Source organism: Arvicola amphibius, chromosome 3 (assembly GCF_903992535.2).
Source record: "Arvicola amphibius chromosome 3, mArvAmp1.2, whole genome shotgun sequence".
Classification (NCBI taxonomy): Eukaryota; Metazoa; Chordata; class Mammalia; order Rodentia; family Cricetidae; genus Arvicola; species Arvicola amphibius.
In genome coordinates, this window is record NC_052049.1 from 78,768,495 (window position 1) to 78,796,266 (window position 27,772).

The window sequence follows — 27,772 nt, forward strand, 5'->3', positions numbered from 1 at the left end:
TAAAAGCCTTTCTTTACAGCTTTTTGCTTTATGACTTAGTTAAGGTTACTATTGCTGAGACAAAACACCATCACTATAGCTTCCTGGGGGAGGAAAGGGTTTATTTCGCTCCCAGTCCATATAACAGCTCATTGTCAGAAACAGTTAGGGCAAAACTCAAGCAGGGCAGGAACCTGGAGGTAAGAGCAGATGCAGAGGCCATGGAGGGATGCTGTTTAATGGCTTATTCTCCTTGACTTGCTCAGGCAGCTTTCAAAGAGAACCCAGGACCACCACGAGCCTAGAGCTGGCATACCCACAGTGGGTTGGGCCCATGACCATCAAAAGCTAATTAAGAAAATGCCCTACAAGCTTGCCTACAGCCTGATCTTATGGAGACATTTTCTTAATTGAGCTTCCCTTCCTTAGATGACTTTAGCTTGCGTCAAGTTGACATTAAACTAGCCAGGTCAATGGCAATGTGTCTATGGGTATGAGTTTGCAGGGGCAATAGCATAAGAACTCAGTCTACCTCTTTCAAACCCTTAACATTTGTTCAACCTTTGTTTACTCATCCTTTATTGAATACTGCACTAGGTGCTGGGGATTCTGCAGAAAACAAAAGAGGTCAGGACAAGCAAACCTGATGAGTAAGGCAAACCTATGATTCCAACTCTAACGAGGATGAACCAGCAGAATCACAAATTCAAAGCCAGCTTGGATTATGTCATCTGAAACCCTGTCCCAAGCTCCCAGGTTCCCCAAAGCTCCCAGGCTCCCGAAAGTGGCCTATGAAATCCAGTGCACCAGGCTATAGAGCCTATTTCTGCCAAGTATGCTCTGCCATTGGACAGTAGCTATACAAACTCTAAACAGGGCACACCTACCCACAGATCTTAGAAACAAGACTCAGTCTTGTCTTTGAACAAAATAACAGACAGAAATCTGGGTTCTTCTTGGAGGCACCAAAACCTTTTCACTTAATTGTAGAACTATTTACAAACAAGCTTTCTACTGAAAAATAAAAAACAAAGAGAGGGGAGGGTGAATGAATAAGATGCCGGATGAAACCCACTGCTTTTTAACCACTGCATTCTAACCTTAACAATCAGCTTAAAGATGAGAAAATGATATTAAAGTCTACACAAAGTAATACATGAAACAGTTACTTATTATTTGAGGGCTGCAAACGGATCAGCAGGAAAAAGCACTTGCCACTCAAGTTTGGCAGCCTGAGTTCAACCTGCAGAAGCCATGTAAAGGTGAAAGAAGAGAGCAACCTCACAAAGGTGTCCTCTGACCCCCCCAAAAGTGGGTGCCATGCTCACCTACATATACACACATCGTACACATAGGCATAATAACAAAATCTTTAATTAAAATTTTAGGACCTGTTTACATAAGTCTCTTGAAGGAAAGATCACTTTGCAATTGTTAAGGGCGGTTTCTACCAGCATTTTAGTGGTCTAATCAAAGACTCAAGCCATCTGAAGGTGCTGGATTGGAAAGAATTCAAGCTTCCTCATGCATACTTGATGTCTCAAAATCTGTGAGGAAGCCCTAGTTTTCCAGCTGTCATTAAACTTCATCAAAAAGCCTTGACCAGAGGATACATCCACTCCTTCCCCATCCTGCAGACTGTGCTGAAGCCTTTGAAACCAGGCAAGCTCGCCTCTGGAGCAAACCCTCACAGAGGGTAGTTTCTGTGACTTCTTCATACTGCAGTTGCCAAGGTTTGGGTTCTGCTTTGTTCTGCTTTTTGTTGTAATGGGTACAACTGTATTGCGTTGTTTGAATGAAGAATGCCTCCCCGCCACCATAGACTAGATATTCGAACACTCAGTCCACAGTTGGTGACTTCATTTGGGGACATTGTAGAATCTTTCAAAGTCAGAGCCATTCTGGAGGAAGTATGTCACTGGGGGTGGGAGCTGAGGGTTATTTGTCTTGCCTCACTTCCTGTTCCCTCTCTTCTTGGTGCTCATGGTTGAGATGTGGCTGTGGACTTCCTGCTCCTGCTAGTTTGCCTGCCTCTTGCTGTCATGCCTCCACGTCATGATGGGCTAGTCTCTTTCTGGAACCATAAACCCAGGTAAACTCTTCGTTTATATAAGTTGTCTTGGTCATGGTGGGTTTTTGTTGTTGTTGTTGTTTGGTTTTGTTTTTTATTTTTTTGTTTTTCCGAGACAGGGTTTTGCTGTAGCTACTGAGCCTGTCCTGAAATTATCTCTTGTAGACCAGAGTGGCCTTGAACTCAAAGAGATTGGCCTGCCTCTGCCTCCTCAGTGCTAGGATTAAAGGCTTGTACCACCACCACCCAGTGGTCACGGTGGCTTCTTTTCACATAAAAAAAAATAATAATTAATACACTGGGTTTCAAATCCAGAATTTCATACACGCTTGATAATTGCTTTATCATCAGCTTTATCTTCAGCCCTCTTTCTCCTTTTTATTCAGAAACAAATGCCTCATTCAGTGGTCTAGGCTGGCCGTGAATTCACTTTATAGACTAGGCACACCTTGATCCTCTTGCTTTGGCCTCCTAAATAGCTGAGATTACAGACCCAAATCACCACTAGATTTTTTAGCTTTTCGACGTTTGGATTTTCTTTGGCACCTAAGACTGGTATATGTGTGAATACATATTAACCATTATACGCAATAATTTATTGGATTTAAAGATCAAGGCTATCCCTCTTCATGTCCTATAAAAGGAACAATGATATTCTCTGGCTGTCACCCTCATTGAATGAGTACCTGAAGATAATTTCTTCGTTGTTGTTATTAAAGTCAATCTGAAGTTAACAGATTGAACAAATCCAGAAACTTTCTGTAATTACCAAAAGAAATCGGGGCAGGACATAAAGTTAATTGTTTTTTAAGTCCATGGTGGATTTTTTTGTTTTGGATAAATCCATAAAAATATCTTCAACAGTGATCATACACAGCAGCTCACAACCATCTATAACACGCCAGTTCCAGGGGATCTGGAACTCTTTTCCGGCCTTCAGAGGCACAGCATATACACTGTACACATATACATACCTACAAACATGCATACACATTAAGTAAATGTATTCAAAATTTTTAAATCATTAAAATCAATTGATGCACTCTCAGATCAACAGGCAAAAGAAAAGTCATACAAGACTTGCAGGCAAATCATTGAAGCAACTTTCCTCATAATAAGGCAAAACATGTAAGCAACCAAGATGCCGACAAGGAAGGCAAACTGGACAAACTAACTGGGTTACATATATACAATAAGATGTTGTTTGACACTAGAAGGGTTACCACAGCACAAAATGAATGAAGCTGACGAAAAGCCTATATGGCCCTAACTCTGAAGCATTCTGGGAAATGCAAAACTATTACGAAACCATTCCATGAAGTATGACAGACACAGGACACTTCAAAACCAAGAGGGGACATGATGAAACCTACAGGCTTTGGCTAGTAACAATCTATGAATAGATACGTTCATTTTAACAGAGAACCACACCGAATGAAAGACTCTAACAGGGGAAGCTTCACCAGTTCATACACAAAGGAAGAGAAAGGGAAGTTACATTGAAACAGTAGTAGAGACTCAATTTAGAAAAACCTTTTAAACAATCGACACAATTATAGGATGTGAATTTGTATATAGCGTTTCACTATAATTGTAAAAGTTTTGAATATTCTGAAAATGTTCGCAATAAAACATTGAGGATCCATTTACATATGTTAATATGTAATAAACTGCTAAAAAGCTTATGTACTAAAACACTACTCATCCAAAAAAAATGCCTTAAAGCCACATAAAGTTAATACTAAAAATCCTTATTTTAAATTTTTCTTCTTTAATATATGTCCTTGAGAATTTAATATAGGCATACTTTGTATTTTGATAATATTTACCTTTATTCTTTCCATTAAACCCCTCTAGATACACACACACACACACACACACACATTCCCCTTCATGGCTTCTTCCTTTTGCATAACCCACTGAGTTTAATTTGTGCTGCTCCTGTGGGCTTGGTCATAGTCAGCCCTCCTTTAAGGAAACTGGCTCCCCTCCCCCACTGTCAAGGCTTGGTCATGGCCAACCCACTGGAGCTGGTCAGCCTCCCTTAACTGGCTCTCCTCCCCCACTGCCAATATCTTCTCAGCTGGGGTGGGAGTCATTTTAAGGTCTGTGAGGATTTTGTTTTGTTTTGTTTTTGTTTATCTTTCTCTAAACATTACTTTAGATTTTGAATTTAACCATGTTAGTTTTATAAATCTGGAATTTTTCTCTTGGAGAGTTTGTATTCCCCATGAGAAACAGTTCTGTTATTACTAAAAATTATCATTATTGCATAAACAGTAGTCAAATGTTAGAGAAAGTTTGGAAAACAGAACAAAAATAATTATATTCCCACCATCAGGACAGCCATCTGCATAAGTTCTCTTCCAGTTTTTTCCAATGTTAAGAATAACCACAAGGGGAAAAACCTGCTGCGTCTCTCTCCTGAGTTCCACCTTAAATCTCCAATCTGTGGAGTCTCCTGAGTTTTACCTTAAATCTCCAATTTACTTCAGGTGGTAATAAAACATCGCATTTAATTTTTTTAGATCATATAGAGTTTCTGAGAGCCCAGTGGAAATTTGAAGAAAGTAATTAAGGAGTGACATGGTGGAAATTTCCACTTCATCTGCACAACCCCTTCCCTGTATCTGCATGGTTTGCCTCCTGTACGGGTGAGGTCCCAGGTTTGCAGTCTGTCATAGCTGAAGTCCATGGAGCTCAGAACCCCGTCAGGCTCTGTGTGGCTGCCAGCTCCTAGAGACAAGAGAACCAGGGAGGAACAATGATCTCCCACTGAAGTAATGATGGCTGGGGTTCCAGATGCTGGCTCCAGCAGCTGGCTGAGTGGGTACAGGGTGCAGGGACTCAGCCAACAGCAGGCTTATGGAAGGACAGGGCCTGGAACTGTGATAAACAGCTTTGTGATAAGATTTCTCCCGGCCCCTCCCCTTTCCTAGCACTCCTCTCTGGCAGCGCTGCTCCTTGATGCAGAATAATAGAAGATGTGTAACATCTACAGGAGAGTGAGAGCTGGGAGAGCCAAGTTTACTGCCTGTCTCACACACACACACACACACACACACACACACACACACACAGAGAGAGAGAGAGAGAGAGAGAGAGAGAGAGAGAGAGAGAGACAGAGACAGAGACAGAGAGAGACAGAGAGATGGGGGGTTCATGAGACTGCCTCTACTGCTGGAGAAAGAAGCACAGCTATGTCTACAGCATAGGTCCGAGCTTCCAGAATAACACAGACACACAAGCAAAGAAACATGCTAGAATGTGACCCAGAGAAGGCCAGCTGTGAACTTCCATGACACTTGGTCTCTTACTTCTTCGGAATCCATCTGTTTGTTTGCCTCACATTTTTCTGCTGTTGCCACAGAGACCAATGCTAAATAATTATGACAGCCAAAGCTTCCCATGGAGCTTGAAACAGACACATCATTCAGTCACCGTCAAATTTGTACCTGTGAGCAAAGCCCTGATTGGTATGTAACTGTTTTCTGACAACACTGCACACAGGAAGTATTTCAGCCAAACAACAACAACAACAAAATGCACACAAAACCAATATCTGGTGGTGAAGAAAGAACTAGAGACAAAGAGAACGGAAGTCATTGCGACAGTCCCTGAAATGTTTCTGGTCTCCCTGCACCGGACACTGCTTTTCTTGGTGCTTTAATTAGCCCATGGGTCTTCCCGGGGTCTTTTCAGCTGTGTATGTTTTCTTTGAAAGATGGTTTGTCTTTCCTGTTTATAGAGAATCACTATGTTTAGTAAGTCACGTAAATCATGAGCTGTCGTGAAACTCTCCCCACTACTTTCCCCATCTCAACTTCCACTCATTAGTTTAAACCTTAATGAAAAAATACAGAATCTATCCAACGTAGAACCCATTTAAGCAAGTATTCTACACAAAGCGCAGAACCATTACATGACATGGGGCTTCAAATGAGAACCACCCACTGCAGACTCATGTATTGGAACATCCCCTGGTGGTAGCACTGTTTGAGAACGTGCTAGAAACTCTGGGTGAAGCAGCCTTGGTGGTGGAAGTATGTCACTGTGGCCAGGCTTTGAGGTTTTGAAGCCTGGTCCCACATTCTGTTCTCTCTGTCTCCTGCACGTGTGACGTGCCTCTCTGCTTCCTGGCTGACTGGCAGGACCAGGCTTCTATTCTTTCCTTCTCACCCCAAGCCCTGCCCTGGGAACAGGAAATTCTGAAGGCCTTTTGTCCTATATATTGCTTTTCCACAGGAACAGAAAAGTAACAAATACATAAATAAAAATATTTAATTTGTATGATATTTTGTTCAACACAGGATTCGGTAGTAGTTCAGTTTCTGTTTGTTTGTTTGATTGATTGATTGATTATTGCTTCTGGAGACAAGGTTTCCTGTGCCCTGGTTGACCTCCAACTCCCAGTGTTGTCAAACCTTAGACTTCTGATCCCCTTGCTTCCACCTGCCTGGGCCACCACTGCTAGTTTTATGTGGTATTGGGAATTGAACTCAGGGCCCCATGCATGCCAAGCAAGCACTCTACCAGTGGAGCTATCTCTCTACCTCTAGTTCAAGCCTTCTTAAGGTGCATTTTATTTATGGGTATGTTTATACATGTGTGCACACATGTGTGTGCAGTACCTGCTGAGACCACAAGAGAGAGTTGGATTCTCCAGAGCTCAAGTTACAAACAGTTGTTGTAGATGGAAGTTTCTGTCCTGCCTGGTCCAGCAGCTGCTCAGTTCCAAAGAAACAGAAAGAGGCTTATATTAATTAAAAACTGTTTGACCTATAGCTCAGGCTTATTATTAACTAGCTCTTACAAGTTAAATAAACCCATAATTCTTGTCTGTTTAGCCACGTGGCTTGGTACCTTTTCTCAGTGCAACATTCTCACCTTGCTTCCTCTGCATCTGACTGGTGACTGATTCTGCCCTTCCTATTCCCAGAATTCTCTCAGTCTGGTTGGTCTGCCTATACTTCCTGCCTGGCTACTGGCCAATCACCATTTTATTAAACCAATATGAGTGACAAATCTTTACAATGTACAAAAGCTTTATCCCAGAGCAAGTTGTGAGCCACGACATGGTCTCTACAATGAATTCTGGTCCTCCAGAAGAATCACAAATGCTCTTATTTGAGCAAAGCTCCAGTCCACACTTACTTTTTTTTGATAATATATGTAGCCAATATTTATAAATGTCCTAAAGATTGAGAAATTACTACCTACTCTGTGGATGATGATTCTACTTATAGGACCTCATTTTGGATTTCTCATTTGCAACCCACTTTTAAGTCCCTAACTTCTATGTAACTTCAGTTTCTCTACTTTGTGTTGAAATTTTCATCAGATTTATTTATTGTCAACCTTTGCTCTGTTTCAAACTTGCTCACTTGAATAAATCTGCCCTACTTCCTAACAGTCAATCCATGTCCCTCCCAAACTTTGAAACTCTCAGGAGAGTAGAATACGGAAGTATGGCTGATTTCAGACGTGTAGGTATAAGTCAAAAATGTCTGCTTTCAAAATGAGGTAAATTAGCTTCCTTGCTGGATCCAATGGCTCTGAGTACCATCTAGAATTTTTACAGGGGGTTAACAAAGTTCTACTCTGAAGGGCCTCGTAGGCCCCATGAGATGTGACAGTCACCAGAGAGCTGTGGTACTACACTGACTCTGGAGTACCAGCACACTTCTCAGCAACAGGGCTGCTTACCCACTTTTGCAGAGTTAAGAGCCTTCACCTCATCCAGGCTAGAGATCCACTTACCTCACAAAATGTGGCCCTCAGCATGGAGTCTCCCTCCTTTTTAATTTTTGACTAGGATTCACACTGAGAATTAACATTTTGTACCAGCAAAAAGGTTCAGTGGGTAAAGCGCTTGCTGTCAAGACTGATGCCCTGAGTTGCAATCCCAGAATCCATGCGGTAAACAGAGAAAACACACACACACACACACACACACACACATATAAATAAAAATACATGTGAGAAATAGTGTTAAAGAAGAACCACATCCTCCATCCCACCACCAGACTCAGGCATGTTTTCAAATCCAGACAAATTTCATTAAACAATGTTTTCCTTCATACATTCAGTAAGTATTGCATCTTATTTTTTCTATTTTTTTTAACATTACTCAACTTACTAAATAGACTTCAGCGACCTTCTAGGACCAAACCAAGCTCCGAACCACTGGGACACTTGACACATAGGGACTCAGGGTACCAAAAGGATGCCAGGACAGCTCTTACAGAGAGTGAACATTACATCTGCTCCAGCTCCGTGTGGCATCGCATCCACACATGCAAACCCCAAAGGGCGTCTCCAGGGCTCCTCTTTGGACTGTGTTCTCCGCCCAGCCCAGAAGCATCCTCAGCTGATGAACATATAATGATGTTTGTTAGGCAGGTGTTGTAAGCCACTGACACCCCATGAATACTGAATTCTATAGCCATAAGTACCAGAAGAGTTTATCCAAGAATGTTTACCAAGGCCTTTCTTCAAGGTTGGATTCTAAATCAACACTCTCTGCCTTTGATTATTTATTTTTTTCTTCATCCATGCCACATGCTTATTAAAAAATAACCTTTACACAGTCTAAAAGGAGAAGAATGGTACTTTCTTTCATGAAGACCAATTATCAAAAATAAATTTAAAAAATATCCACACTCATAAAACTATTAGGTAATTTTCTATTTTTGAGTGCATTTTTAGAATAAAGTTCAGTTTCACTTTCTAATAATACATTTCTGCTAAGAAAACATGTTTTATCCTAAGAATATAAAACCACAAAACACTGTTCCAATTCCCCTTCAGAACCAACAACTGGCAACTGTACATACTAGAAGTTTCTTTCAGCTGGCTGTCATAATTACTAACCCCACTGTCTGCACCAACTGCCTTGCATTTCCAGAATCTGCTCCTTTATTTCATTTACTCATAATTAAACTCTGGTATCTAACGATCAGAGCTTAGAAACATCCCGCACAATGAGCCATAAACAGGTCTGTGCTGGCTCCATACTGGTAAGTGCTACACACTGCTGGACAAGGACCCTATTCAGCATGAAATGACTGCAGGCCACACTTGAACCCAGCACAGTGAAATTAGACATGGGAGCAAGCTGTGCACTTTAGGCCAGTGACATCCAGGCTCAGCCTTCCCAGTTCTTCCCTCACTTCCCATCAGTCATGAGGGTAGTTAGTGTTCTTTCCAATGCTGGGTTAGTGCTGCACCGCATGGCCAGGCTGTCCCTCCACAGCAAAGGCTGCCACTCTCCCAGAGACAGGCTCACTGCAATTGCTCTAGAGAGGTCTCCACCTCCTGCACTCACCCACCCCAGTTCTCTTCCCATCTTTCTATTCTGCAAGATTCCATAAACAAGAATGTTTGCTTCCAGACCCTTCTGCAAGGTCCCCTCATGGTGAAGATGCCATGCCTGGGTACACTCTGGGAAAGAAGACCCCTTCAGTCTCCAGGGAAGACCCTAGACACCTTCCAACTAAGTTCTTACCTTTGACTGAATATGCCAGAGTATAAATCTAGAGAAACGGACAATTACTCTGAAAACCAAGCAGGCAAAGCTCATTTTTTTTTAATCTGGGAGAGGCAGGAAGGGGCCAGGGAACCCAAGATACCATCTGGCCTCTGAGCCTCAAGCAGCTGCCCAGGACAGAAGGCTAGTCAGCTTTGTATCTGGCAGAGGAAGCTTTCTACCCTAAGGGCAACCAGCCTCTTTGCTAAGCTACTGCATGACCCCTGTTCACCAACGTAGCCTTGCCTGTTCTTACCCAGGGAAACAGAAAAGAAACAGAAAGGGAGCCTCTCCCTCAGGGCCACTGACTCCAGGGTGCTCAACTGTTCTCCTCGATCTGCATATTCAAGAGAGGCTCAAAGCGACTAAAGCTCTTCACCCCCACACTTCCTAACTGAAGACATGAGTTAAAAGGATGTACATGGTATGATTAATTTGGGATCCAAAGTCAGTCTGGTTTAGATAATAGTTCTTTTTTAGGTCTCTCTGGTGTAGTTCAAGCAGGTCAAAGAGTCTAAAGTCTAGCTCTAATGAATGTCTATCACCTCCTGGTCAGGTCTGAGAACCATGCTGGGATGCTATTTGTCTGGCTGTTGCATCTGCTCACTAAAATGCCTGCAGATCTGGAACTTGAGCATTTCCTAACAGAAGTCAAAGGAAAATGAAACATTCCATCAAGTTTGGAAGTTGAAGTTTGTGGGAATGGCTACATCAGATGAAACTGAATTGTCTCAGACTAAACACAAAAACACATTTATTTAACATAAAAGTGTGTTGCTAGAATTCTAATTGGTCTTAATAATAAAAGCCCAGTGTCAGTTATTGGGGTAAATGCTGCAAGATCAGAGAAGTAAAGGAGCCAGCCACTACGCAGACTTTTTACCTCTACCAGATCCTCAGACCAAAGGGTGCAAGATTCTGTCTCTACAAATCCTCAGACTGAATGCCTTTAGCTCCTGTGTCCTCCGGCCTTGTTTTCCTCTCTCCGCTCAGCCATAGCCCTTCCTGTTTCCGCCTCCCTAATGTTGGGATTAAAAGTGTGAGCCACCACTCCCTGACTCTGTTTCTCTTTTAGACTGGATCAATCTTGTGTAGCCCAGGGTAGCCTTGAACTCACAAAGATCCTTCTGCCTCTACCGCCTGAGTGCTGGAATTAAAGGTATGTGCCACCACTGCCTGGCCTCTATGGCTAACTAGTGGCTAGCTCTGCATTCTGATCATCAGGCAAGCTTTATTTGTTAAAGCAGAAACAACATATTACCACTTAAGTGAGCTTAACAGTTGAATTCACTGTTAATCCTCTGAAATGCTTTAATAAAATTTAACAGAAGTAAATGGTAATTTACTAATGGTGATTTTTCAACCTCAGGCCATTTAGGAATCTACTTAACAGGTACCTAGATTTTAACTCCCTTTACACAAATTGTTTCATCATCTCAAGATCATTTGAAAGATCTGCTAAAAAAAAAAAAAAAATACACTATTTTTACAAAAAACAGGATTTCAGAAATCTTTGCATCATTTTTCCCACTACCCTTTCTCCTGATTTAAATAGCAGAAAGTAAGCCGGGATGCTAACAGCATATTAGAAAACCATATCTGCTCAGAGGACCAGACAAGGCCAGGTCCAAAATTCTTGACCTAAATTATTATTTATTTTTATTATGAAAAAGAGCAAAAGAGACACTGGTAAAATAATTTGGTTAGAAAGGATGATTAATAAATATGATAAAATTCAAGCCACATGAAACATGGATGTGCTAAGTAAGCAGAAGTCAGTGAAGCTGGGCACAAGAAAGGAACAAACCAGGCAGGCAACAATAAAACTTCCGCGGGAACAATTCTTGCAGATCCCCTAAAGCAGAGCTAATAAACGACTAACATTTTATTATGCCAAATTCCTTGTGGATATTACACCAAATTCCTTAAGACTTTCAAGTGATGTACAGCAGAAAGTAAAGAAAGCAAATTACCCGCCCTGCCAACACAAAGGGAGGTGAAGAACGTGGGCTGCACCCACTGTAGGTCCATCACAGAGGAACTACAGGACCCGCCCCTGGCTCTCTCTCCCCAGATGTCAAGTGCTGAACATTTTTCTACACCATTTCCTTCTCGCCTCTGTGTTCTGTCCTGAGCTCACAAAACGTGGAGCCGAAGGAAAATCTCTGAAATATGAGCCGAAATTAACTTGCTCTTCGGCTGAGTTGATCTTCTGAAATGTTTTGTCAATGATTTTTTTTAAATGATTAACACACTAACTAATAATGACAGAATAAATGATGGAACTTGGTTGGAATGCGCCTGTGTGGCGCAGCCAGCTATCCCAAACCCAAGCTAGCAAACAACCACAGAGAAAGTTACAGATTCACCAGAGACTGAGCACAGGGCCCAGGTCAAGGTCCGCTCCCAAAGCAACCAACTGAAGGCAAATCTTAGGGGGCAGTACAAGCCAGTGACTGAACGCAGAGTCTCCCACTTTCTCAAGCCAACTGTGATTCATCTGCCTCAGCATAGGTTGCCTCAACATAAAAATGTCATGTCTTCCTGTGAGGGATTTCTATAGAAGCTGGAATCTTTTCCAGACACACACACATACACACACACAAAAAAAGACAAAATAGATTAAAGTCACTATGGGCTTTGTGCTGGAATCATTGTCAGAAGTGTGTTCTCTTAACACCTGGATCTGTGACTCAGAAGAACTCTACTTAGAGACATAGTTATATTTTCATAGAACACCTGGGATAATTCATTGGCCCATTAAAAACTGTATGCTTGCCACAGCCAAAGAAAGCAGACCAGACCTGAATATGTACTTTTAAAATTGCCTTGATTTCATTTCTAAGGGGCAAAAAAACATTGCTCAAACAGAATTGCGTAAATAGAAAACACGAAGTCAGTGGCCAGAAATTGGAGGTGTGAAGGCAGGAAGGCAATGTTTGTGAAAATTCAACATGAAAGTTGCTAGCTAGTAATTTACAGAGAATCTTTCATGGATTAAAAACAAAAGAAGTTAAAGAGGAAGTCTGAGAAGCTGTGTTTCTTCCTGGGTCTCCCTGACCAACTCACTGAATTTTTAATGCAGTAAGTTTCATGGCAGCAATGAAACATAAAACATGAATGGCATTTTTTTTGTTGTTTTTCAAGACAGGCTTTCTCTGTAGCTTTAAAGACTGTCCTGGAACTAGCTCTTGTAGACCAGGCTGGCCTCGAACTCACAGAGATCCACCTGCTTCTGCCTCCCGAGTGCTGGGATTAAGGGTGTGTGCAACCACCACCCAGCTAATGAATGGCATTTTTAAAAAAGCATCCCAAAAAATTAAAATCAGCCCTTTGAGTTGGCTATGGTGGTGCATACCTTTAACCTCAACTCTCAGGAGGCAGAAATAGGTAGATCTCTTTGAGTTTGAGGCCAGCCTAGTCTATGTGGAGAATTAGCCAGAGCTACGTTGTGAGTGAGACCTTGTCAAAAAAAAACCTTTGAAATAGTATGCTGAAAACAAGCCATGTGATATTATACAGCATTTTAACAACAAACCATAATCAGTTGTACAATTTTACTTTTGTAGCAATGACCCTTATATTTAAATGACTACACATCCTCATGGTTGCTGAACAAAAGTTCTTTTATTAAATTGTGTATGTGTGCGCACGCATGTGCGTGTGGATGTATGTGTGTGCATGTATGCACATGTATGTATGTGTTCATGTGTGTACGCACGTGCATACACATGTGCATGTGCACATAGGTGTATTGTGTAGTGTGTGCGCACGTGTGCATGTGTGTGTGCATGCATGTGTAGCATGTGTGTATTCGCATGTGCGTGTATATATGTACATGTGTGTGCATGTGGGTAGCATGTGTGTGAGCACGGGTGTGATGTTTGCATCTGAGTGCAATTATGTTCCACTGTACATACGTCAGAGGGTAACTTTGGATCTCTCCTCCCACTGTGGATTCTGGTGATTGAACTAAATTTCTTAGGCTTGCACAATCCCATTGGCCCAGGAGAAGATTCTTTATTGCAAATGTCCATTTGTTTATCCTTCCTTCCTTTCTTCCTTCCTTCCTTCCTTCCTTCCTTCCTTCCTTCCTTCCTTCCTTCCTTCCTTCCTTCCTTCCTTCCTTCTGAGACAGAGTTCCATGTATCCCAGGCTATCCTCAAACTCATTATAAAGTCTTGAGCTCCTTCTGTCTCACCTTCCAAGTGCTGGGATAAATGTGGCACACACTACCACAGCCAGTTTCTGTAGTGCTAGGAATTGAATTGCATAGAGTTCACTGCCTCCTGGGCAAGCCCTCTACCAACTGAGTCATACATGTCTCCAGCCATAAACATCCATTTCATAATAAGCCTAATCTAATCAATCTTATTGTAGTAAGATTCTATAGTTTTCTAGTTTTTCTCAATGATTTTTCTTTCCACAGAATTTGGAATCAGTTCCTCTATTAAGTGGTCTGATGACAGCATTTGACTTCAGCATTTCCAGATATTAGCTGGACACGATCCCTTGTAAATCTGGCCATTTAATAAGCATGTTCACTTCCTAGCATCAACATTAGAGGAGAAAATGGTGAGAAAATTAACATTGAAGACCAAGTGTTATCCATTGCCCTATAAACTCTGTAGATGTCAAACATTCAGTACAGGCTGGAGAGAAGGCTCAGCAGGTAAGAGCACTAGCCGTTCTTCCAGAGGACCTGGGTTCAATTCCCTATACCCATGAGATGGCTGTAACCCCTGTTCTAGGAGATATAATCCCTTTTCTGGCCTCTGAGGGCACCAGTCATGTGCACACTCAGTGCACAGACATACATGCAGGCAATATACCAACACACATTTTATAAATAAAAATTGTAAGTATATGCAATACAAAGAAATAAATGCATGTGAAGTAAACATTATTACCTCCTCTGGAGAGGGTAAAGTCACAAGAGAAGTGGGGGATATGCCCACACTTATAAACGACAGGGTTGAAATGAGAAGGCGCATTGCTCACTCCAAAGCCCAGGCCCTTTCTGCTCAACTGGATCCTGTTAATGCTGTTAATGCTGAATCTTACGCACACCTACCAAGTACTAAATGTTTTCTTGATCAGAGAAGAAATGCTATTAGCCAGGCACACCTGTGAGTGACAATGCTAAGCTCATCTGAAAAGCAAGCATTCTCCATGGCTTTTATCCAGATTTAATACTCAGATGACATGGAAAAACCGGCATATGCCCTGCCTGAAGTTCAAAGCAGAGTCTCTAACACAAGGCAAACTGAAGCTTCAACATGAAGATGCACTGGGAGAGGAGCATCTGATGACACAAATCTTGTTTCGCCCTGCTGTAAGTGGGTGTCACAGCATCACGTAGCAAGCCATGAACAGTCATAAAAGTACAATCTTTAATAGAGCAATGTAAGGAATCAAGATGGGACCAGGAACCAGGAACGGTGGCTCATGCCTGTAACACCAGCCCTCTTGAGGCTGAAGTGGAAGGGTTGTCCTGAGTTTGAAACTAACCTGGGCTACCTAATGAATTCAAGGCCACTATGAGCTACATAGTAATGCCTTGTCCAGATAGAGAGACAGACAGACAGGCAGGCAGGCAGGCAGGCAGACAGATAGACAGAAATAAATGAGTAGGCTTTGAGAAAAAATGCCAAGCACCCAACACAGTCTAAACTTGACCATCTGAGAAAAAACTCATCAGTCATCTGGTTCTTTTCTGGTTTTCCTCCATCATGGTTGTTCAGGATACATTATATATTCTCTTTATTTACCCTATAAGAGTCACTTCTGTCAATGCTGTCCCCAAAGGTCAGACTTCCTATACATCCATCCATATTCTCCCATGCCTCATTGTCCTTTAAAATTATATCATTTGTGTGTGTGTGTGTGTATATATATATATATATATATATATATATATATATATGAGAACAGTTTGTATAGTGTGTGTGTCTATGTGCGTGTGTGTGTATACAACTGCCACTCGAACATCCCCTCCTGATAACTTTGATGACAAATCTCTTTCTTCCTTGGCCGCCATCTTCATGGCTTTGCTCAGTCTTCATACTGAGACACACCAATCTTCCCCCCTCTTTCCAAACTCAGTGTCCATACCCCGTGAGTCCCTGCTCTTGATTAGGCTGTAGTCCCTACCAATCTTATTGCTGCCTCCTCACACTAATAACTGCCAGGATGACCTCAGAAGTCAGTGTCACCTGTGCACGGTTGTAAACGGAGACAGCACTCGTGATTCCCAGCCACCAAGACTCGAATAATCACAGAACTATATTAATTGCAACACTGGTTGGCCTATTTGCTCAGGCTTCTTATTAACTAACTCTTACATCTTAAATTAGCCCATTTCTATTAATCTAGGTATCACTGCAAGGTTGTGGCCTGCTGGTAAGGTCCCAGTGTCTTTCTCCGTCAGCAGCTACATGGTGTCTGCCTGACTGTGTCTTTTCTCTCTGCATTCAATTTACTTTTTCCACCTAGCTATATTCTGCCCTGCCACTGGCCAAAGCAGATTTATTTATAACCAATGGTAATAAAACATATTCATAGCATACAGAGGGGAATCCCACATCACATGGTGGTATACACCTTTAATCCCAGCACTTGGGATGCAGAGGCAGGAGAATTGAGGCCAACCTGGTCTACAGAGTAAGTTCTAGGATGGCTAGCACTATACAACAAAACTCTGTCTCAAAAGACAAAAACAACAAAAAGCCAGCCTAACTACATTCAGTCTGTCTGCACCTTGAAGGCACACCTGCAAAAGTCATTTTCTAAGCTACCATCTTCCCTGCAGACAGAAACCTTACATCGGAAAACTTTTGTCTCATCTGCAGAATATGGCCCTTTAAGTTTAGAAAAATTGCTCACTCACCTATTCCACTTTTGAGACTTTTGAGAAGTGCAAGGTATGGTCATCATATAATATAATTTATGAGGCACTCTCTATTACATAAAAAAAAAAATCAAGCAAATCAGAAAAGCCAACGTTGTAAAACTGCCACAATTTTGCCTTTCTTTTCTTCCTTTTTTTTTAAAATTTTGGCTTTTCGAAACAGGGTTTCTCTCTGTAACCCTTGCTGTCCTGTAACTCACTCTGCAGACCAGGCTAGCCTCCAACCTAGAGATCCACCTGCCTCTGTCTCCCAAGTGCTAGAATTAAAAGCATGCACTACCACCACCCAGGGATTCTGCATTTCTTAAAATACCTAAGGGTTAAACTGAAAAGAAAAATCCATCATCACCAAACTGTTCTGCAGTTTCATTAGGTATGTGACTCTTGCCTCTCCCTGCATATCTATTATAATCTAAAATGTTATTGCCACTCAAGAATGCAAAATGTAGAAAAGCAGGCCCTCCTAATTTTCTACATCCACACCTCGGCAATAAGGAAAAAGATTGTTTGGAAAAAAACCCAAAACCAAAAATCCCCAGCAGCCTGAGCAGCCATGTGCATCCTCCTGCGCTGCATTTGGCATGTTCTAAAGCAAACCATGCTCTTTACATGACGCTACGTATGCAGGTTCCACCACAACTCCTGCTTCAGTGTAGTAACAAGATCCTTCTCTTCCAGACAGGATCTGGTTGCAGAGCCCAGGAGAACCTGGAACTGACAATCCTCTTGCTTGATGATCCCTGATGCTGTTTTTAAAGGGTGTAAAGAAAGCTAGATTCTTGACAGTGAAGTCAGATACTATGGAATCTTCTGGTTATCCACATCCAATTAGATGTCTCCTAGAAATATCCTAACTAAAGTTTAAATCTGGGCCCAGGAGATGACTCAGAACATGGAGGTGTGTGCTGTGTAATCCGGGAAACCTGGGTTCAACCCAACTCCAAAGAGCTAACTTCTGACCTCCACACATAGTGTATAAGGCCAAACTCAAATACCACATGCACACAAAATAATTTTTACTTTTGCTTTTGTTTATCAAGACAGGGTTTCTCTGTGTCACCCAGGCTGTCCCAGAACTCTGTAGACCAGAGGCTGCCCTCAAACTCACAAATCCAACTGCCTCTGCCTCCTGAGTTCCAGGATTAAAGGCATGGGCCACTATGCCCAGCTAATAATTTCTTTTAAGATTTAAGTTTTAAGGAAACCTGGCCAATGTTTACATAACTTTCCCTTTCTCTTTTTCTCTTTCTCCTTCTTTTTCGAAACAGATCACACATAGCTCAGGTTGAGCTCAAACTTACTATGTAGCCAAGGATGACTCTAAACTCCTTATTTTCCTGTCTTAGTGTCCTAATTGCTGGGATTACAGGCGTGCACCACCACAAATAATTACATTCAATGACTGTCCTTCTATCAGCTTGGCCTCTCCCTTTGCTTCAGGGGCTGTGAGGCTGGACTAGTTCTATATGAGTTACTATGATTACACAGAAGCCAGACACTATAACTAAGAGCTTGGCTGCTATGAAAGTGGAAGCCAGGGTTCCATGACTGACATGACCAGGCACTTGGCAGTGGGCTCTAAATCTCAGGATGAAAGTCAATAAAAAGCCGCTCTCGGTCGATGAGGCCTAGTCTACTGAGGACACATTGGAGGGATGATTAGATTCAGTGCAGCGGTCTGGCAGGTTCAAAGAGAGGGAAAAACTGGCAGAGTTACAAGCTGAACCTGCCTTGTGGCAGATGGGGAGGTGGCACACGGCACCTGCTTGAAAGCTAGCATGGGCAGATTGCCTGTGTAAGTACTGCGTACATGGCCTCCAGCCACTAGGGCTGTGGGGTACTGAGCCTTAGTACTCACTGCTAAGGTGTTCCTTCCAACATACAGGCACTGCCTTGCTGTTCTCACTGCAACTCAGTTTTCTGACCTTTTAACTCAGAAAAGCGCCTCAATGACACCATCCTCTGCAAAGGAAAGCAGGAGAGACAGACGCCATTCTGGAGTGCCCACTAAGCTCCTGGGGAACACACGAGGTAGATTGGAACAATCAGCCAGACTGGTTTAGCTCTACTCCGGTGAGCACCAAGGCACCTGTCGAAATTAGCACAAGTATGGTTGCCTTCCCAAGGAACAAGTCCCCGAAATGACCTTAAAGCTCCATAGTCTGAATCCAGCTCCTAAAAATTAATTACTGCATGTTTGAAAGGCATCTGCTAGTTTATGTCGGGTTCTAAGGACTGTAAGAAGCAAATGAATGGGGAGGTAATTACACACTCACACTTTTGACTTGACTGCCCAATCCAGCAAGTGAAACCACCTCAGTGGAGTGCACAGCAATGAAGCAGCTCCGGAGAAAACGGGCACCACAGATGCCAGTTCAACTGAAGGCAGCCTGGCGGCGAGTTCAGATACCAAGAAAAGCCTCAGAGGACACTATCCGTGCACATTCAAATGATTCTGTAAACAGGAGGAAGCCATGGACGGCCTCTCAAATGTTGTAAGCTTTTCCTTTCTCCCTTTTACCTAATTTTTTTACCCACACAACCAAACTTCTGAATGCAGAGCAGGTATAACCAAGCAGAGACTGGTGTAGCGAAAGCCTATGAGCAAGGCCTAGTTTGTGCAAGCAATGGGAGATGGGGTCCATCATCTTTCCCATAACAACCCCTTTTTGTTACTGCTGTTAACAGAAGAGTCTCCCATAGCCCAGTATGGCTGCCATCTTGCTATGTAGCCAACTTACCAAATCAAGCCATGAATGCCTTCCTCATTCCACAGTAGGCTCCTAGGTCCAGCATACCTAAGCTTCCTTCTAAGACAGTTCACTGTGTTTACTGACACTAGGTTTGCCTTTGACCTTTAACACTTATCTCATTCCAGATCACAAATAAGTGTGTAACAGTGAACGTCACACTGATGTCTGTGACTGTGACAATAAATATCTACAGGGAGCTATGCTAACCTATGCTCATTACCTCCCTAGCGTAGTCTACATCCACTTGGACCACATCCCAAGCACTGGAATGAGCGCAATGCATCTTTGTGGGGTCATGGGGCACTATTGTCATAAGAATCTTCTTCCAGAAGGCAGGTGATATGCCCAGTGAATGGCTGGGTGTGTGAGGAAAGTCCATCAAGGTATGGATGCTGAAGGAGTTCCCACTGGGAAAGCTGCCGGAAAACACTACAGATGTTATCAACAATCTCTGTAAGAGGAAAATTAGTTTCAGCAAAACAGCACCATTAAATTAATTATATGGAGTTGACAAGTTTTGTGCTGGTTTTTCAGTATTGTTTACGTTAAAAGTATAAGCTTAGCTAGCTGGGCGATAGCTCAGCCTGTTAAGCGTGGCGCTTGCGCATGCGAGGGCCAGGGTTCGAACCCCAGGTCCGATTCTGTCACAGAGCAGTTCTGTGTCGTGTGTGTGTGTGTGTGTGTGTGTGTTTGTGTGTGTATGTGTGTGTGTGTGAGAGAGAGAGAGAGAGAGAGAGAGAGAGAGAGAGAGAGAGAGAGAGAGAGAGAGAGATTTCTCACGCCCTCTTGTGGCGTGGGAAAAAAGTATGTTTATCTGCTTTTAAGATAGTATGAATGTAATACACAGAATTCACTTCATGCTTACATACTGCCCTAGTTTGCAATGCTGGGGTTAACAACACGAGCAAGGGTTGGGATGGAAAGGGTTTATTCAATTTAACTTCTTGGTCACATTTTGAGGAAAGTGAGGGCAGAGACTGAAGAAGAAATTATAGAGAAACAGTGCTTACTGGCTCTTTATCTCACAGTAATCTACCTTCCTACAGCTCAGAGGATGATACTGCCTGCAATGGACTGGGCCTTTTTACATCAATGAATCAAGTCAAGAAAGTGCTCTACAAACATTCCCAAAGACCACTCCTATGGAGACAAGCCCTCAACTGAGGTTCCCTGTTCCCAGGTCTTGTCAAATTGGCAACCAAAATTAGCCATCACATGTATGTTTAATAATCAATATAAATAATTGAATATATATATGTCTCCATTATGGTTGTTCCCTTAAGAACTTCAAACACACAAGTTGAAGAAACTCTTAACTGCAAACCAAATAGCTAGCCAGTTCCAGCATAAACCCCTGAGACAAAAACCAGAGGAGAGAAAGGCTGCCCAAGATGCTGACCAGCAGTTTGGAGGGAAGAATGCAGACAGAGGTGTTATCTAGAGGGGTTATCATCTTATTTCAGTATCCACCAGGATGGTCCAAGACACCGGGAACCACCGAAACCCAAGCACATCACCTACTAAAGGGCATAGTGTTGACATAGAGTCCATACAGATCACACCAGCATTCAGCTTCATCTCTGGACCACTTATAATGCCTACTGCAATGTAAATAAACATACATGCTGCACTATGCTGTTTTGGGGAAATGACTGAGTTGGCTTGACGAAAATGGCCCCATAGGCTCATATGTTCGAATACTTCCCAGTTCATGGACCTAGCTGGGAAGAATTGGAAGGTGTGGCCTTGTTGGAGGAGGGACTTTTCTCTATGCTACATTTGTTTAACTCTGTGAAGCTGTAATTCTCTGCCTGACTAAAACACCTGATGGTCTAATAAAGAGCCGAACAGCCAATAGTGCGGCAGGAGCAAGGATGGGGAGCCTGGGAGACAGGAACCAGGGGAGGAGGACATCAGGGGCCAGCCACCCAGCCACCCAGCCACCCTGACACCCAGCAACCCACAGAGTAAGAAGGAAAGTTAGACATACAGATGTAAGAAAAGATAAAAGCGCAGATTGAAAAGGTAGACGGGTTAATTCAAAGTTAAGAAAAGTTAGCAATAAACAAGCCAAACTAAGGTCGGACATTCATAAATAATAATAATCCTCTGTGAGTGATTTATTTGAGAGTTGAGGGGCGGGTCCCACAAATAAAAAGAGTAAAAAACATCATACAACAGAGGTGTGTCACTAGGGGTAGGCTGTGAGGTTTCATAAGTCCATATTAACTGCCACCACCACCACACACGCACCTCTGCATGTTGCCTGCAGATCAGAATGTAAAGCTCTCTGCTAATGCCCCAGCATCAGGCCTGTACCCCTCCTGCCATGATAACAGACTTACCCTCTGAAGCTGGAAGCCAGCCCCCAGTTAAAGGCTTCCCTTTGTAAGAGTTGCCTTGGTCATGGTGTCTCCTCAGAGGTAGAACAGAAAGTGAGAAAATGATAAGATGAAGATGCTCTGCGTCCAGAGTTTTAGCTCTCTCGCTGACTGCAGATACAGAGGGCTACATGTATTTGAATTACTGTTTAATTGATTTTAATTTACAGGCACTGGGCTTGGGAGATGGCTTACTATGTAAGCATGGAGACCAGAGTTCCACCTCCAGAACCCACATCTTGAAAAGAAACATGTCTGTGGTTGTGTGTCTGTACAGTCACAACTCTGGGAAGAGAGAGCCAGAGGAGAATCCCTGGAGCTGCACGCCAGCCAGCCTCATCTACGTGGTGAGTTCCAGGCCAGTGAGAGACCCTGACTATACAAACAGGGTAGACAAAAAACAGAAATGACCACCTGAGGTTGTCCTCTGGCATTTGCATGTGTGTGTGCTTGCATTCACATACACAAATAAAAACTGACAAAAATGTATACGCTTTTGGCACACAAAGTTGCATTCTGACACATGCGTATACTGCAAAATGTCTAAACCAAGCTACTGCGTGCATCACCTCTTACATCTCTCTCCTTTACAGTTACAACAGTCAAAATCTCAGTTATTTTTAATCCCATTCTTTCCCGATCATCACCCAACTTTTCTTTTTGCAGTCTACTTCAAGAAAAAAGTTCATTTCTCTCAAGAATTATTTAAATGCAAAGTATAGACAAAAAATAATTATGTGGGGAAAATATGGGGGAATAATACTGAAATACTTTATCACATGATTCTTTAAAAGAAAAAAGTAAGTGAAAACCTGTGATTTAAATATTTTAAAACTGGCACCTTATAAAGGAACAAAGTTCCATAACATAATATTTGATAAGGGTGGAACTTTTGAGTCACACAGCTTGAACCAAACTTGAGTCACTGTTTATCAAGAACATGGTCAAATGTCACTTCTAGATATAAGGTGTGTGACGAAGTCAGTGGGTAATCGCAGGAGTGATATTTGTAGCTATTGCCAGCTATCATCATGGGGATTTGAACTCTGGTCAAGATGGATCTGCTAGACCATCACCCTTTTCCTCAGAGTGGGTACAAAAATGGAATGGAATCATTTGAAGTGGAACCATATGAGCCTGTCACACCGACAACTCTGGAAACTGAAGGCAAGAAGAGCAACCAATGGAGGTGTTCAAAATGAGCCTGGGCAACATTGTGAGCCCTCACCTCATGGAAGGAAGGAGGGGAGGGAGGGAAGGAGGGAGGGAGAGGGGAGGAAGTGAGAGTGGGAGAAAGGAAGGAAACATTAGCTGCTCTTCCAGAGTATCTGAGTTTGATTCCCAGCACCCACATCATGATTCACAACTGTCTATAACTTCAGTCCCAGACCCTGACTTCAGTTCTGACCCCGTCTTCTGGCCTCTGCAGGCACTGCACACATCTGTGCATACAGATACATGCAGGCAAACACTAATATGTAGAAAATAAAATTTAAATCTGGTTCAACTCAGTATGGTAATGGAATGCTGTGATTCCAAAACTCAGGAAGCTGAAGCAGCTGGATTTCAAGTTCAAGGCCAGTCTGAGCTGCCTAGTAAGACCTTGTCTCAAAATACAAGGAAACAACATCAACAACAACAAAAAACCCACAAGATAAAACTACCTAATTCAATTTATAAGCAGTCTTCTATACGATCAACTAAAAGACCAGTGTCAAGAGACATGCATAATTTTACTGGGACAGGGATATACATGTAAAACAAAAAAGTATGCACAATGAGTGTAGTGCCAAGTGCCAACAATTCTGGGACTCTAGAGGTAGAGACAGGAAGACAGAGAGCTCAAGGCCAGTCTGGGCTGCAGAAGACTCTGCAGTAAACAAACAAATACACAGGAATGCCTGCAGCAAAAATGTACCACATCAGTAAGAATAGAAATCAGAAATTGTTATCTTTAGTTAAACAGGTTATATTAGAAAACCATTATTAGTGAGACAAGTTTAGGTCAAATCCTGAAATGGATCACAGACACAACTTATTAAGCCAGTTGAATACCTCCTCAGAGAGATAGAAAAAAGTCAGGAGGAGCAGGACTCTCTCGCTGGGCCTGGGAAAGCACTAAGCCAACTTCAAACCCTTCAAATAGGGCATGACCATAGCAGCTTCTGAGGGCAGGCATCTAGCAGCTGTAGACTGGCCTGGACCATCCTCTTAGGGAAACAGAAGTAGATCAGTGAGCAAAAAGCAGTACTCCCCTGTCTTTTCAAGCATCTTTTGCTTCCAAAATCCCCATTTGACAGCTGATACGGGTATCTGTTCTCACGTGTGCGTGCGTGTGTGTGCCTGTGTGTGTGTGTGTGTGTGTGTGTGTGTGTGTGTGTGTGTGTGTTGGCATGCCTATAACCAACTGAATTGACTTTTGGAGTCACTTCTCTTTTTCCACTATGGGCTCCAGGGTGTGAACTCAGGTGATCAGACTTGCATGGCAAGCACTTTTAACCACTGAGCCATCTCACCAGTCCTGGGAACTCATTTAATGTGAAATAAAACAGCTTTTTCCACAATGAAAAGGGTAGCAACTGTGTGTTAGTTACAGTAACACACTCTTGTCACAAAGCATTCTGGAGCGACAGCAGGATTATACATTCAAGGGCAGAAGGCCGAAATCAGAAGGGAGGGTCCTAGTGTGTCCAAGCAAGGGCAGGCCCTCAAGGCCACATTCTTCCGGGGAGAGATGTGAATGCAGACCGTGTCCTTTCAGATCCCAATATGAAAAAGGTTGGGCATCCTGGCATCCTCCAGGATTTAACACCCTCAACACGCCCTCAGGGACAAATGACAGAAAAGACCTATAGAGGGTCAAGAAGAAACACATGATCTTCACAAAGCTAAACCGAAGAATCCCAAGAAAGTATGTAATATCACCAGTGAAATAAAATACATGTCAGGAAACATTTTCAACTTGTGAAACACCAAACGGTCAGCTGCCAGCAAATCGTGAGTCAGCAGGCACAGCACCTGGGGAAAGGGACGGCCTCTCTGAGGACTGAGGCTGTATCGTGCTCCTTAGAGCTCAGCAAGATTTGCTGAGACTTCAACCACGATTTCAAACCAGATAGAAAGGGTGTTCACATTCGTGTAAACACGGCTCAAAGAACCACTAAGAAGCAGTATTTCCGGAAACCGGAAATAGACAATCATTGCCATAATAGTCTCAAATTCGGATTAATTGACAATGGGCACAAATATACTTTTTTATTCTGGGAAAATAACACACATGGTGCATAAATATTTGAGCACCAGGTATGTCTAAAACCAAAGGGACTTGGAAGGCATTAATTTCAAGGCATCTAAGTGAAATACTTGTACAGTAGTATTAGTAGTACAGTGTTCCAAGTATAGGTCAGACGCTGAGTGCGGAGCCTGCTTCAGGCACACACAGACCCTCATCATGTAGCCCTGCACCCCACCTGTGCAAGGACAGCACCTCTCCTGAAAGATCTCGGGGCTACCTAAGCACCCAGAGGCCTCTCCAGTCAGAGGTCAAAGCCCCGGGAGCACTTCCAAAGCTGACGCTCCCGCGGAGAGGCAATGGTTAAGCTTCAGCGTGTAGTAATTAATTCACTTGGTTCTCAGTATGAGACTCTGGCTTGAGAAACTTTTTAAGTGGTAATAGTGGAAGGGTAAGTTATGGGAGAGAAAAGAGGAAAGTATCCTGTTGGGAGGGGTGTGGGAAAGGAGGCAGAATCCAGATACTGACATCCATCATCAGAAGTTTGATTGAACTGAGACCTGAACTCTCTCCAATGGCAAACACCACACACGATGCAGCCCAAAAACGGTACTCAGAAAAGTCTAGGACTGTAAAATCAGCTGCTACTGTATTGTGTCCAAACAGCTTACCCATGACCTAACTGCAGGAGTATATTTTTTAAAAGTCAAATCAAGTACTGAAGCATCACCGTTGTATGAAATTATTTTTCTAAAATATTACTAAATTCGCTAGCTTCATGTTAACTCCGAAAACCATGCTCTTAGTTCCACTCCTCCCAGGAGTTTTTGTTTGTTGTTTCTGTTTGTTCATTTGTTTGTTTGGACACAGGATCTCACTCCCCTGGCTGCCCTGTGATTTCATTCTTAACTCAGGCTAGCCTCAAACTCCTTGCGTTCCTCCTGCCTCAGCCTCGCCAGTGCAGGCACCACAGGCGCATACACCTACCTCTCTAGGGCTTTTAAAAAACAAAACAACGAAAAAACTGAATAAAAACAAAACACAACACAACCAGTCACCGAAACCTTGACAACAACAAACAAAAGTAAACGTTCCCAACATCTTTTCGGCTACAAGTTACAAAAGTTGACTCTGAAGGGTTGGTTGTCTGGGGGTCTTTCCCTTGCCGGTGTTACCAGGGAAGTAAATAGGAACCTCTAAGAACAGACTTTGTTGTCCACCAGCAGGGGAGCCCTTCAGCTTTTGTCCCCAATCCATTCAAACAAAAGAAGTTCGGTCTGGGTTTCCCAACCTGGGTCCCGCACCCCGCGGGGCCCTGCACACCCCGGGCCCGCCACTCACTCCTCAGCGCCCCGATGAGCAGAGAGCCATCCTTCAGCAGCTCTTTGATGAACTTGTTGGTTCTCTCCAGCTCGATCTCGTGACACTGAAGTCTTTCCCTGAAATCCGGACTGTCCAAGTAGGAGTCGCTGAACTCCAGAGTGGGCAGCCCCATGGCCCAGGCGCGGTGGCTGCGGCAGCGGCGGGTGCAGGGGACACTACGAACACGGGGGAGCGCGGGGAAGCGCGGAGGACCGGGCCCCGCGCGCCGGGCTCAGTGCAGATACCCCGAGGCCGGGCGAAGGCTCAGGGCGCTGTCACCGGGGTGCATCGTCACTCGGTCTCAGCGTGGGGGTAGCGAGGCTGCTGGCTGCGCCGCAGAACACAGTCTCCTGGCAGCGCCACTCGCGGGCCGTGGGGGGACAGTGGCGCGCACTTAGCCGGCGGCGTCCCGCGGCGACTCGGGCCCTCAGGGAAACCCGCCCCCTGTGCCGAGAGCACGCGGGCCGGGCTGCAGCTCCCGGGCCGATCCTCCTCCGCGCTCCCCGCCCCTCGCTGTCCCCGCCCGGTCCCCGCCCGGTCCCTGCCGCGCGCACTTCGTTCCTGGCGCCCAGCACTGCTCTGCAGCCTTGCCCTGAGCGCGACCTGTTCCCCTCCCGGCCCGCTGTGCTTGCCCGGCCCTGTGCGTCCCAAACCATCTCCAACCGCCCAGAGTCTCTCCCAGGCACACGCGAAGGGACGCCCAAGTTAGCTGGGGCTAAAGTCAGTATTCTCAAGACTGCTGGAGTAAACTTTCCCAGTTGCGTTCAGGTTTCCTTGCCTTAAGGATCCTGCCCAGACGTCCGAGGTGAGAAGGGTGTTCTGCCTGTTTCCCAGTCCCGCTGCACTGATCAGCGGTGAGGTGTCTGGAGTACTTCCCCCCAGTCTGTAAGAAGGTGGGAAGGCTTTTAAATTTACATATTTTGCAGTCCAATTTTTGGAGTCTCAGATTGTCACCTGGGTGGATGCCAACATGTTGACCTGACCAAGTATTTCAAAGGAATACTTAACTCTTTCTTTGGTGGTAGTGGTGGCCAATACCCGCACTTAAGAGGCTGAAGGAAGAGATTAGTTGAGAGTTCAAGGTCAACATGAACTGTGCGCTGAAACACTGTCCTTGGGGTTAAAAAAGAATTCCTGCGAAGAGGAAGTCACCCCTGTAGTAGAGGTTCACCTAGTGAATTTGAGTTCTGTTGACATCCTGGCGGCAAGAGAGGCCGCTGTTTACCCCATCCTGCCTCATCAGTAAAATTTCTGAGAACTCTGTTACTTTTCTTAAGGGTCTGCTTTTCGTTCCTACATTTCCATTGCTGTGTATATTTGAACCATCTGTTTTGTTGGCTTTTTTTTTTTAAAAAAAAAAAAAAAAAAGTCCAAATCATGGGGAAAAAAATCCATCAGAGTGCTTTACATTTTTTCCCAATTAAATTTCAGAAAGTTTAGCTTCAATTTGTTAAGCATACAATAACATTAAAAATAGCATGTAAACTTTAAAATAGACAAAATCATGTAAACAATATGCATGATGGCTTGTTTAAAATCTTTTTTAAAAAGCTTAC

General features: G+C 43.5%; 1 protein-coding gene across 1 annotated transcript in view; it reads right to left on the reverse strand.

Annotated features, from left to right (window-relative positions):
* Positions 1–26,673, reverse strand: part of Arhgap42 (Rho GTPase activating protein 42) — a 215,109-nt gene extending 188,436 nt beyond the window's left edge. Inside the window, 1 exon segment of the mRNA XM_038321482.1 lies at positions 26,196–26,673. Coding sequence (XP_038177410.1) covers positions 26,196–26,349 — 154 coding nt within the window. The 5' untranslated portion in view covers positions 26,350–26,673.
* Between the last annotated feature and the right edge of the window lie 1,099 nt (positions 26,674–27,772).